At 35.9% G+C, this 12,789-nt stretch overlaps 1 protein-coding gene across 1 annotated transcript in view; it reads left to right on the forward strand.

Moving 5' to 3' along the window:
• plekhh2 (pleckstrin homology domain containing, family H (with MyTH4 domain) member 2) overlaps positions 1-12,789 on the forward strand; it is a 33,203-nt gene that overhangs the window by 10,577 nt on the left and 9,837 nt on the right. The window contains exons 3-15 of the mRNA XM_058796618.1: positions 3,486-3,548; positions 4,404-4,553; positions 4,634-4,717; positions 4,801-4,882; positions 5,410-5,613; positions 7,384-8,186; positions 8,274-8,349; positions 9,587-9,681; positions 9,951-10,122; positions 10,871-11,007; positions 11,095-11,208; positions 11,347-11,433; positions 11,517-11,675. Coding sequence (XP_058652601.1) covers positions 3,486-3,548; positions 4,404-4,553; positions 4,634-4,717; positions 4,801-4,882; positions 5,410-5,613; positions 7,384-8,186; positions 8,274-8,349; positions 9,587-9,681; positions 9,951-10,122; positions 10,871-11,007; positions 11,095-11,208; positions 11,347-11,433; positions 11,517-11,675 — 2,226 coding nt within the window. The remainder of the gene's footprint in view (positions 1-3,485; positions 3,549-4,403; positions 4,554-4,633; positions 4,718-4,800; positions 4,883-5,409; positions 5,614-7,383; positions 8,187-8,273; positions 8,350-9,586; positions 9,682-9,950; positions 10,123-10,870; positions 11,008-11,094; positions 11,209-11,346; positions 11,434-11,516; positions 11,676-12,789) is intronic.

Genomic DNA, 12,789 nt, shown 5'->3' on the forward strand with positions numbered 1-12,789 from the left:
CCTTTAAATGAACTGCTAATCCAAGAGATTTACATACTTTTGCCACTCACAGATATGCAATATTGGATCATTTTCCTGAATAAATAAATATGTTTGTCTCATTTGTTTGATTGGGTTCTCTTTGTCTACTTTCAGGACTTGTGTGAAAATCTGATTATGTTTTGGGTTAGCACATGTATGTATGTATGTATGTATGTATATACATACATACATATATAGAAATATATATATATATATATATATATATATATATATATATATATATATATATATATATATAGAAAGTTCAAAAGAACACACATTATAAATGTCTGTCCCTTTTGATCAGTGTAATGAATCTTTGCTGAATAAAAACATTAGTTTCTTTAAAATAATCATTTTTAAAAAAATGTTTGAATGTTAGTGTATGTAGCACCAGGAAATCAGATGCGTCAAACGGTCACTAAGCACACGCAGGTGTTCATTGGCGATTCAAGCACCAAGTCTTCACCAAGACAGGTTCAATGATGGCCTTTGGAAAATAGCACGTTAATATGTAGCGCTAACCTGTGGCTGAACCGTTCAGAGTCTGTCTGGGTTTGTGCAGCTGTTCTCAGAACAGTCTGTAATTACTCTGCTATTTTTTATATTCTATATCTGCACCGTTGGGCAGTGGTGGACCAGCTTGACCACAGATGAGGTTGGGTGTGTACTGTGTACCCGTGTGTACAGTATGTGTGTGTGTGTGTGTGTGGTTGTTGCGGTATAAACATATATGTAGTTAGTTCCACATTCAGCTTGTGTGTATGAATAGTCTGTGGGGATAGTGGCTGTGTGTGTGGACAACAGAGATAATGAGCGTGTGATGTATTTCTGACCATCAGTGTGTTTTGGTGGACACACCCTTTGGTTTAGTCCGGTAGGCATTGGCTCACTAAACCTTGAATATCAATAGACTTCTATCATGGAAAATTAACCAGAGTCTGTGAATCTTTTTAACTTCCATCTGCAAATCAGAGATTTACGTCATTCATCAAGCTCTGACTAATGCACCATTAACAAATCCAACAAAATCTGCTTTAACTTAAGAACTAGAGCAGAACATGGACTGGACTGGTCCAGAGTCATCATTAAGATAGTTTTGTCAATAGTGCTTTTGTGTGTTGGGACTTATTAAACATCTTTAATGATGGAAGCTTGTAAAGAAAAGAGGCTGTTAGAAAGATCAGAATACCATTAGTTCACATACACACAGCGATGCACAAAAACACTTTTGTATGGTGTTCAGTGGAAAATATGAATGCAGCGGTAACTATTAGTAGTGTGTTAGGTCATATTTGTCTGTTCTCCTTTGGGAACTGTATGAAGAGAAACAGGTTGCTGATGTAGCTCCTGCCAAAGCAGAAACAAGCGCATAACACCGAACAAGCAAATTTAACCCCAAAATGTTCGGTGTTATGCAAATCTCACTAATTTTGTATGGTGTTATGTTAATCATGGCAATTTAACCCCAAAATCAAAAAGACATAAGACCTAATGATTACCTAAAAGATTTTTTCCATCCATTAACGTTATCCAATTAAATTGATATTTTCAATACTCTAATATGAAAAATAATGATATATTAATAGTATTAGTAGTATTTGGGTTTTTATATTGATAAAGCACCAAAAAGAAAGCAAAACAAATTTGCACCTTTCCACATAAATATACTTTATTTTTTTTATCTTAAAATAATTCTCAGTTATAATAAAGGATATGCCATAAAATTAAGCAAATTTACAGACATTGAATTTTTTTATTTAAAAAAAATTCGGCTGCTCCTTAGTCAAGCCCACCGTCCGCTCCACTGTCAAGCCCGCTGGCCACTGCACTCTCAGCCCCTGACCAGGGTCGAGAGAGGGCTCCTATTCCCAGGTCCAGCCCAGAGAGTGCTTTTGTTCCTACGCCTGGCCCACGGAGGACCTCAGAACCCGAGATTTCCCCCAAGGAATTTTTTTGGGGGGGCTACAGTGCTCCAGCCGTAGAGGCCGGGCCGAGCGCGAGGCCAAGGCCACGGAAGCTATTCCGCCATGGCCCCCTGAGCTCCCTGCTTCGTCATGACCCCCCGAACTGCCCGATCTGCCCTGGAGGACTTCCTAGTCTCCATCCTGCATCAGCTTCCAGGGCTTGGATTCTTATTAAAGACTGTTGTGAGTTTATCCACGTTTCCTCGCTCCACGCAGTAGCAGCTAACCCTGACAGTACTGTAATGAGAAAAATAATGATATATTAAATAAATTGTAAAGTGCATATGATATATATATAGGTATTTTGCATAGTGATTAAAAATGGCACCTTTTTGCCAAAATATTATTTTATTTTGTCTAACAATAAAATATTTTTAAGCAGAATTCATAGAATTCTCTCTTTTTAATAACAAATAGGCAACCTCTAAATTCTCATTACCATAGCTAATTAAAAAAAAAAATACATTTTCAATATTATAATGTGAAAAGATATATGAAGTTTTTATATAGTAAATTAAAAAATATTTATTTTTTACTGTGTTAGTATTTGAGTGTTTCTGCATTTTGGTAAAGTATGTTGCTTGTGGCGTTCTTCCAATAAAGCACTTTGGTATATTATCAAATTATGTTGGAGAACATGATCTTCGGGATTTGTTCAGCTCATCTAATTTTTCTTCTTTTAAAAAAAAAAAAAAACCTTTTCATTTAACTGTTGTGATGTGTGATGAAAAAAAAAAGTATTTTAAATATAATACATTTTTACTAGTGGTCCACATTCAGTCTCCAAGACCCATTCAGCAACAATCTGATGACCACAACTAAGCCACAGAATGTGTGGAGTAAGACTTTTATGACACTGGCAAGTGGATTAGGGAATTTTTAATAGAGATTAACTTGAAAATATGAGGATTGGAAATACAGTGGTTAAAATTCCCTGAAATTTCACTGAATTTGATGACAGGAAACAATCATCAAAATGACCAGCAACTAAATCATTACCTCTGGTTTACCACTTTTTTTTTTTTTTTTTCTGCATACACAACTATAATTGTGACAGCACATACAATACAGTCCAAAAATGAAACCAATACAACACAGCTTTAGTTTTTTGGGAAAATGTTTTTGCTTAGACAGTAGTTTTTTTGAGTTACCTTAACTTTATAGAATTTTTTTTTTCTCATGGTTTTTTCATCCGAAAAAATAAAAATAAAAGGCTTAAAGGAACAGTAATATAGCATGGCATTCCCGCTACGGTAAAAATTATTTGCAGATGGATATATTACATTCCTGGCAATATTATGCTATGAGACGAATAATGTTTTAAAAAAAATAAAATCCCAGCACAGAAGGATATTTGTTTGGAAAATGTTATGAATGAGAAAAATTTTAATAATAATAATTCTATAATAATAATAATAATTCTCATACTTATGCATATTCATGCACAAGCACTGCTCATTTGTCCATTCATTTAAACAGTACTTCTTGCTCTCTCAGATGCAGCAGTTGGAGACGCAGGTACTGGAAGCCGAGCGTCGGGCATATGAGGCCAACCAGCAGGTAAATATTAATAACACTCTCTTGGACAGTTCATCCGATATTAGGAATGTTAAGTATTTGCACTGACAGTGACTTTTTTAAATGATGATTCTTTACCTAAATGGCTTGCTAAATGATTTGATTATTTTGGTACAATTAATACTAATGTAATGTAACAAATGAGTATAAAAATATTTCTTGACAAAAAGGTTGTTGTTGTTGTTTTTTTTTTCAACAAAACTGTATCATAATTTATATTAATCATTCACAGGGGTTGGACAAAATAATGTGAACACCTTGGAAATAGGCAATATTCCTTTATTAAATGTGCTGTATGTAAATGTTTTTGACTGTACTGAAGCATAAAAATACCAAAATATGTTTGCAAATATTTAGGTAACATGCTAAGTTTACATACTTGTTTCTCCAAAAAACAGTGCTACAGTTATTCTGTTTTGAAATGTGGTTCCATGTCTGTTTTTGTTTTGGTCTGTGTGATTCCACCCACTGGCAATTTACCCATTAGTATTTCGACTCCCCGGGTTGCCAGGTGGTGATCACAGATTCTACTCGACCTAAAAAGCCTTGGCGTCCATCTAAAAAGATCTATGAATAGAGTAATAATAAAACACTCGTAAATCAGTTCATCAACTTACAGTGTGTAAGGCTTGTCACCTTCCATCGTAAATTGCGCTCGTTCCTGTAGCATGTCCTCAATCTGGCAACCCGCGTGAGTGTCAAACCTGAAGAGGAGGCAGGAGAAACAACGGAACCACAAATTATATTAAATTATTTAATTATTTAGTCCAACCCCTCTATATTTTATTTTTGATATGATAATATAACCATGTGTGAATGTTCATGTGTGTGTTTCAGGTGCAATGGATGGAAGAACGTCTAAAGGCATCAGATATCCAGTCGAGTGATTCAGAGCTGCGGCTGTTCAGGCGCTGCCAAAATCTTCAAAAGCTACTGCAGGAGAAAGACGAGCTTATTGCCACCCTAGAGCAACAGCTGGAGGAACAGGTCAGTCCCAACTCCAGTCTCTAAAACCATCAGGTTTGCATCATAGAGGCTTATTTAAATCCATTACATTACACCTTCAGAAACAGAACCGAATCCAAGATGCCAAGACGGTTGAAGAAAAAGCAGCAAAGATCAAAGAATGGGTCATGAGGAAGCTGAATGAAGTATGTTCATGCTTTTTGTACATGCGTTTGTTCTAGAAAAGGTGGACGGAAATAAATTGTGTGTAAATGTTTCACTCTTGTAGTTTGATATAGAGAATGCCTCCCTGAGAGAGATCAACCAACAACAAGAGGCTGAGATACAAGACCTGAGAAGACGACTGCAAGGTATTCATGCACGTAATCACATACATAGCAGGTTAAGCCATGGCTACTGTGTTTTCAAAATAGCATACTACAACATTATTCCTGCTGGTTATGTCCAGTGTTAGGCCTGTCAAAGAAATTTTTCATCAAAACCATGACTTAAACAAACACTATGTAAAAATAAACACTGAGTATGTAGCATGCATATTGTGCATTTGCCAAAATGTGCAGTATAAAACAAAGCACATTGCATTTATCCCATAATGTAGTGTGCTTTATTATTATATATATATATATATATATATATATACTTTTTTTATTTTTTTTATTTTTTTTTCAGTTTTTATAGTCAAAGCAATGAATACAAGCTAAACAGCAGCAAATAAATAAATATGTAATGTAATATGTAAATAAATCAATAAATAACAGGAATTGGGCTAACAAGCACAGCATTAATTTAAAAAAGATACAGGAAATTTCATTATCATTATCATTTTCCAGTGATGAAATGGAGCTATTAAGTGTCATGTTTTTGTATTGTGTTTTAGCTGTGGAGCTGACTTTGGGTTCTGGTGGTTCAATCCAGCCCAATATGGGTGAGGCCCAGCGGCTCAGCAGTCTGACTTTTGGCTGTTTCCAAATCAGAGGGAAGAGCCCTCAGGTGCTGACGGGCCCAGAGCCGTCCCAGAAGAGCATCAGCACCCTGCCGGATCGTGACCCCACACACACAGACTGCAGGAGACCCTCTACTGGTCAGAAGACTGTTATGATATCTGTAGCTGTTTAACTGAAAGTATTAGTTCATAATCTGTTGAGTTTGACCGAGATGCAACAAGGCTGGGAAGACATTAAAACTTTTATTTAGTAAGGACATGTTAAAAAGATCAAAAATGAAAGTAAAGACTTTTATAGTGTTACAAAAAAATAATTTCAAATGAATTCATTTTTTTTTACTTTCTATTTATCAAAGAATTTGTATCATGGTTTCCGCAAAAATAATAAGCAGCTCAACTGATTTCAACACTGATAATAATAATAAATGTTTCTTGAGCAGCAAATCAGTATATTAAGCCCAATTTGCACGGGATTATTATTACCTGGTGACCTCTAGTCATTTGTAACCATTGTGGAGGTTGTCTGTGATGTTAATCCTGTGAGAATCGGCCATGTCTGTAATTTGTAAAGTAAAAATTCCCCCGCAAATGACCTACCATATTTCGCGAACACCAAGTTCCTGTGATAATATTAGTCCTGTGCGAATCAGAGTCGCTGTAATTTGGCGGGGCCGGATATATACATTTTTTCTAGGTTTTTGTTTCCTTTGTGCGCCTTTTTATCCATCTTTTGCATAGAATGGAGGCTGTGTTGGTTTGTTTTGGTAGTATTTTGGGTGCTGGGTCATTATCGCTATACACCAGGGGTCATCAAACTTGATCCTGGGGGGCCAGTGTCCTGCAGAGTTTAGCTCCAACTTGCCTCAACACAGCTGCCTGGAAGTTTCAAGTATACCTAGTAAGACCTTGATTAGCTGCTTCAGGTGTGTTTGATTAGGGCTGGAGCTAAACTCTGCAGGGACACCGGCCCTCCAGGACTGAACTTGGTGACCCCTGCTATACACCATACAACTATACAATTTGCAGAAAGAGAAAGCTGAAAACCATCAGAAGAGCGAAAACAAAAAGAATGTTTAGTTGGTTAATGTTACACAAAGCCTTGACATCATATCCGGGAGATTATCCTGTGCGAATGCGCCACACGAAATTCAGATGTGGGGGTCATTTCTAAATCACACGAGGTCCCCAGATAATACTAATCCTGTGCGAATAGGGCTTTAGAATGATTTCTGAAGGATCATGTAACACTGAAGACTGGTAATGATGCTGAAAATACAGCTTTGATCACAGGAATAAATTGCATTTTAAAATATATTATAGATATAAAACAGTTACTTTAAATTGTAATAATATTTCACATCAAAAATTTCATAGATCAAATAAATGCAGCCTTGGTAAGCATCTTTTAAAAAAACATTAAAAAATCTTACCAAACCCAAACCTTTTAACAGTAGCATATACAGTATATATATATATATATATATATATATATATATATATATATATATGTGTGTGTGTGTGTGTGTGTGTGTGTGTCAACTTCAAATGAGAAGCCATCATTTTGATCCATCAGTTGCATTGCCCTATTAATACAAACATATATCTAGAATGTGTGTTTTTCTGTTTTTGATTCAGAAGAACTGACTAAAAAGAGTCATTTGTTCAAGAATCATACTGCATTCATTATGATGAATGCATTTCGACTCACTAAATGAACCACTCAAATGAGTCATTTGTCTTGAGTCTCATTTATTGAAATGAATGACTTGACAGTGATTTGCAAAATTGAATCAATTGATCCAGTTATCAGCATTTTGACATTTTGAATTAGAGATGTCTTTTAATATATCTAGTACTTACTACATGTATTCCCATATTAACCAAGTCTGTGTGTTTGGTCCGATCCAGATTCTGGAATGAAACAAGATTGTCCAGAAACAGAGTGTGTTGGCCGTTGCCCTAAGGCAGGATCAGAGTACGAGGATGAGCGGGACAGTACCGGACACACGCTGTCCTGTGGTGTGTCCTCTATCCTGACCAGTGCTGCCTCTGAAGGGGAGAGGAGTCTGTTTGGAGGTTTGCGTTTCAGTCGACCCGCCAGTGAGACCTACCACACAGCCTCAGATGACAGCAGCTCGCTGTTTGACGATGACATGCAGCGCGTGGAGTGCTCCAGACTTTGCCTTCCCGGCACCAAGAGCGCTTCAAAAAAAGACAGCAAGAAGGTGGATGCTGAGGATGGATCCTCAGATGAGCTGAATAAACGCTTCCAGTCACAATGTCTTGATTCCTCGTCATCCTCCAGTGACACAAACACTCCCAGCCCCATATTAACTCCAGCTCTCACACCAAAGCGGCCCACCCCGTCCCAGGACTCCCAAGACACCCCAGCCTCCCCCAAACAGCCCCGACTGCGCAATCCAAATGTGTTTAATGTTAGTTTGGCATTGGCTAAAAAGCACCTGAGTCAGCCTCCGCTGTACAGTGAAGCAGCCCATGGGCGGACACGAAACGCCATCAGCATGCTACGTCCTCTACGGCCTCAGGAAACAGACATGGACCAAGAGCAAAAGATGGAGACTGGTGAACGAGAGCATGTTGATGTGCCCTCAGCTGAAGTGCCACCTGAGGAACCAGAAACACCCGACATCTCTGCAGCCGTGCCTGGGAGTAAACCTCCGACCCCTCCGCTGCACAGACTGCCCTCTTGGGTGAGTCATGCCACAAATAGTACAACTAATATGAATTTCTGTCACTTTGGTTCATGTGGTAAACTTGTGGTTTCATGTTATCTGCAGGAGAGCAGAATATATGCTGTGGCAAAATCTGGAATTCGTCTGTCAGAGACATCGTGTACAGATGTAGCTAATAAAGGTGTTTTTTTGTTTGTTTGTTTTTTGTACATTTGCACATATTCTCAATCCAGCATTTGTACATTTTGTATCTTCATTGTCTTTCACATGCACTTCTTAAGGAAAAATCCAAACCTATGTTATGCATTTCAGAAGCAGAAGTTGTCATAGATTAGTAATCTTCTATAGTGATGGAAACTTCAACAAATATCATTTTTGTGCTCACATTTGCACAAATAGCAAAAGAAATAACAACAGAATAACGTTTATATGAGCTGTGTGACCTCAGCCATTGTATAACTAGAAATACAGCCAGTTTACAGCTAGTTTCTATATTTGAAAAATATCTTTACATTTTCTTTATTTTGCAATAAAAAGCAATCTTATTTTTAAGACAGCTAAGAATTTTTGGTAAGGATTCCTATTACCAAAATGCAAAAAAAAATATATATATATTTTTTTTTTTTTTAAATTTGCATAAATTAAATTCTGAAATTAAAAATCAAATTGGCTTAACAAATTCATATTACGATTTAAATAAAAAATTAAATTATTCAAATATTAATTTAATTTGATTTGAATTGTGTACATTTTACAGTTGTTATTTTATTATTTTTCACAATTAGAAATTAAATTTAAATTTAAAGGAATTGTATTTTGCATCACTTTTTTGCCTTACTGGCAGATATTTGTAGGAAGGAAATTTTAAAATTAAATTAAATTAGTAATTACACAAAAATGTTACATTGCAATGTTTACAACAACAACAAAAAAAAAAGCTTTTTCAAATGTGAATGTTCTTGACCAATTTGACTGAGATTCACCCAATTTCCCTTGAATTATTACAATTCATTCACCAATTAGAAGGTAGAATTATTAGAGTCTTTATCATATGTAGGCTAAAACTCATTTTAAAAGCGCAGAGTAAGAACTCCAACAGCTGGCTATTTCCAATTTTGATTCAGTAGTCATGTTACTGGTACACATGATGTGCATATTCATATTCATATTGATTTACCCAAGTATGACATGTTCCTGCATCAGCTGTCCAAATGTTCTTATCTACCTCTAATCCTCCTGATTTTAGGAGCTATAGTTTTAGTTTATGGTTATGGGATTGAGTTTGGACAATGATTGTTGCATAGAAATGTAAATATCGGTCCAGGACCAACAAAATACTCAAGAAACATTTCTACTTGCCTAAATCATATTGTGCATTTACCAACAGCTAGTAAAAATGTCCAATCGTTTTCTTCCAGACTCCTCCCACCCATCCTCATGCCCCGCCTACATGCTCTACACATCCCTCATCTACAGGAACACAAGCACACCTGTCTTTGCCACACACAAAGGGGTAGGAGCCTGTGTGTGTCTTTACATGTCTGTGTGTGTGTGTGTGTGTGTGTGTGTGTGTGTGTGTGTGTGTGTGTGTGTGTGTGTGTCATAAGACCATGATGCTCAGAAGCGTTCACTGGAAAAATTATTAATCATTAAGACTGTTTATTTGCATAAGATTGCACTTCACAATATTGTGAATATTGTGAGTCAGCACTTCTATCTGTAATAGAAGGAAATGTTTGAATTAGGTTTTCATGAATGCAATGTGTGTTTTTACTCTCATAGAAGGCGACTTTGTTAAGCAACAGTCAGTTCTCCGAGGATTCGTCTAGTTCTGAGGAGGAGGACAGTTCGGAGGAGGGTCAGTCTAACTCTGGAGAGGAAGAGAACTCCCAGACCTCTGGATCAGAGTCACACAAGAGCAGTAGCCATGAAAGCCCCCACTCACTTAAGAGAGGTACAAGTGTTTTCATGGTACCAAAATGTCGGTAGTCAGTACCAATACTAGTAAAATTACACAATTCTCTGCACCAATTTCGGTACCATAGCAAAAAATATTTTGTTTTGATATGAAAATAAAAATATTAACTAAATAATATTAGTTAATTATTCATCATTTTAATAATTATGTAAATAATGCATTAAAACATTAGCATGTAAGCCTTCAAATATTGTTCAGTTATGTAAATAATGCATTAAAAATGATATATAAAAAAATAAATAAAAGTAAACCTCTGTTATGTAGCACAAAAAAAATATTTTCCGTGTTGTTTTAGTATCATTGAGAGATGATAATAGTTATTTTAATATTTTGAGGGTTTTTTATTTTAGTAATTTTGTTGTGTGTGTATGTTTTCCCATTTGATTCGTTTTGAAGATGTCTATCACGTTTTTATTAAGTTTTATAGCACTTTTAATTTTATTTCAGTTCAAATTTATTTTATTTCAAGTAAGATTTTTTTTGTTATAGTTTTAGTTTTTAACTATAGTAACCCTTATTTTTGCTTGATTTCATTTCAAAAGATGAAAATTTGAAGTTTTGTAAATTAAACAGAATAGACGTGTTTTTTGCTGATTAAATTAACCCATTAAAACAGAATCCAGAAAAATTCAAATGGAACACACAGAATTTGGGAAAAAGAAAACATTCATAGAGCCCTACACCCTCCCCCCGAGTCACTGAATGTGTTGTGTTTTTTTCTCAGCTGTGTCATTGTCTTCTATGACATCTGAGAGTGACTATGCCATCCCTCCTGACGCTTACTCCACTGACACAGAGTGCTCTGAACCTGAGAACAAACTCCCAAAGACCTGCTCCTCCAGCACTGACAACGGCAAGACTGTAAGACCCATGCACACACACACACACACAGACACACACACACACGCACACACATGCCAGACCAAATGAGAATGTGTCGTGTTCCAGGAATCTATGGAGAAGTCTGGGTACCTGCTCAAGATGGTAAAGACATGGAAGAAGACATGGAAGAGACACTGGTTTGTTCTGAAGGATGGGGAGCTGCTCTACTACAAATCACCAGTCAGTTTAAATGACTCATTTATCTCTTATTTCATTCAAAAAGTTCTTATATTAATGATCTGATCTTAATTTTTTTGTTTTATTCTTATTATTACGCATTGTGTATTTCCTACATCTCCTGTGGATTTTGTTTCATAGAGTGACGTGATCCGTAAACCCCAAGGTCAGATTGAGCTGAACGCATGCAGCACTATAGCTCGTGGGGATGGCAAACAGATGCTTCAGGTAAAGTGTGTGTGTGTGTGTGTGTGTTCATGCATCTCAGATTATTTCACATGTCCGTCCATGCTGATCATGTGTCCCTTCAGGTGGTGACAGGTAAGAGTGTGTGTAATCTGAAGGCAGACTCCCCAAACCTGCTGGAGGAGTGGCTGAGGGTCTTGCAGAGCATCCTGAGGATCAAAGCTGCTAGTCCACTCTTCACTCACCCTGACACACGGCCCGTTATGAAAGGACATCTGACAAAGGTGTACTGTTGGAAAGAAAAAGATTTTTTAGATATATGCTACTGTTCAAATGTTTGTTTGTTTTTTTTGTTTTGTTTTTTATGTCTCTTATCCTCACCAAGGTTGCATTACAGTAAAGCAGTAATATTGTGAAATATTATTATCATTTAAAATAGCTGTTTTCTATTTTAATATATTTCAAAATGTAATTTATTCTTGTGATGCAGAGCTGAATTTTCAGCATCATTAATCCAGTCTTCAGTGTCACATGATCCTTCAGAAATCATTCTAATATGCTGATTTCCAGCTCAAGAAACATTTATCATTATCTGTGTTGAAAACAGTTATGCTGCATGATATTTTTATGGAAACCGTGATACATGGAAAGTTCAGAAGAACAGCAATTATTTGAAATAAAAATATTTTTTGTCACTTTTGAACAATTTGATGCATCCTCGCTGAATACAATTATTTTAATTAAATTGTTAATTTATTTTAAAAAAACAGCAACAAATTTTCAACAGTAGTGTAATTTTTTCAGTTTGTTTCATTTTCTGTTGTCCAAAATAATTGTTTGATAATCATTTTTCATTGCTGCTGTTTTATGGATTGTGCTTTTCATAATATTTTACTGTGTATACTGTGTTATTGCTGGAAAGAATAGCAAAATAATACTAAATATTAGTATTATATTTAGTTAAATTAAAATATGTTGTTTTTCTACTCATATTTTCTACTTTCAATTCAAAAACAGGTTCGTACAGTGATAATATGCCCGATATAGCAGTCAGCGTGTTAAAAATTTTATTACATATGTAAACTATGTAAACTGATATAAAAAATAAAATAAAAAAACCTTGAGAGATGAAAGTGTGAAAGACGTAGTATTGTACTGGTCAGGTCACTTGCCCAGGTATAACATATGTGACCCTGGACGACAAAACCAGTCTTAAGTGTCAATTTTTCAAAATTGAGATTTATACATCATCCGAAAGCTGAATACATAAGCTTTCCATTGATGTATGGTTTGTTAGGATCGGACAATATTTAGCCGAGATACAACTATTTCAAAATCTGGAATCTGAGGGTGCAAAGAAATCTAAATATTGAGAAAATCACCTTTAAAGTTGTCCAA

Source organism: Onychostoma macrolepis, chromosome 13, assembly GCF_012432095.1.
Source record: "Onychostoma macrolepis isolate SWU-2019 chromosome 13, ASM1243209v1, whole genome shotgun sequence".
Lineage (NCBI taxonomy): Eukaryota > Metazoa > Chordata > Actinopteri > Cypriniformes > Cyprinidae > Onychostoma > Onychostoma macrolepis.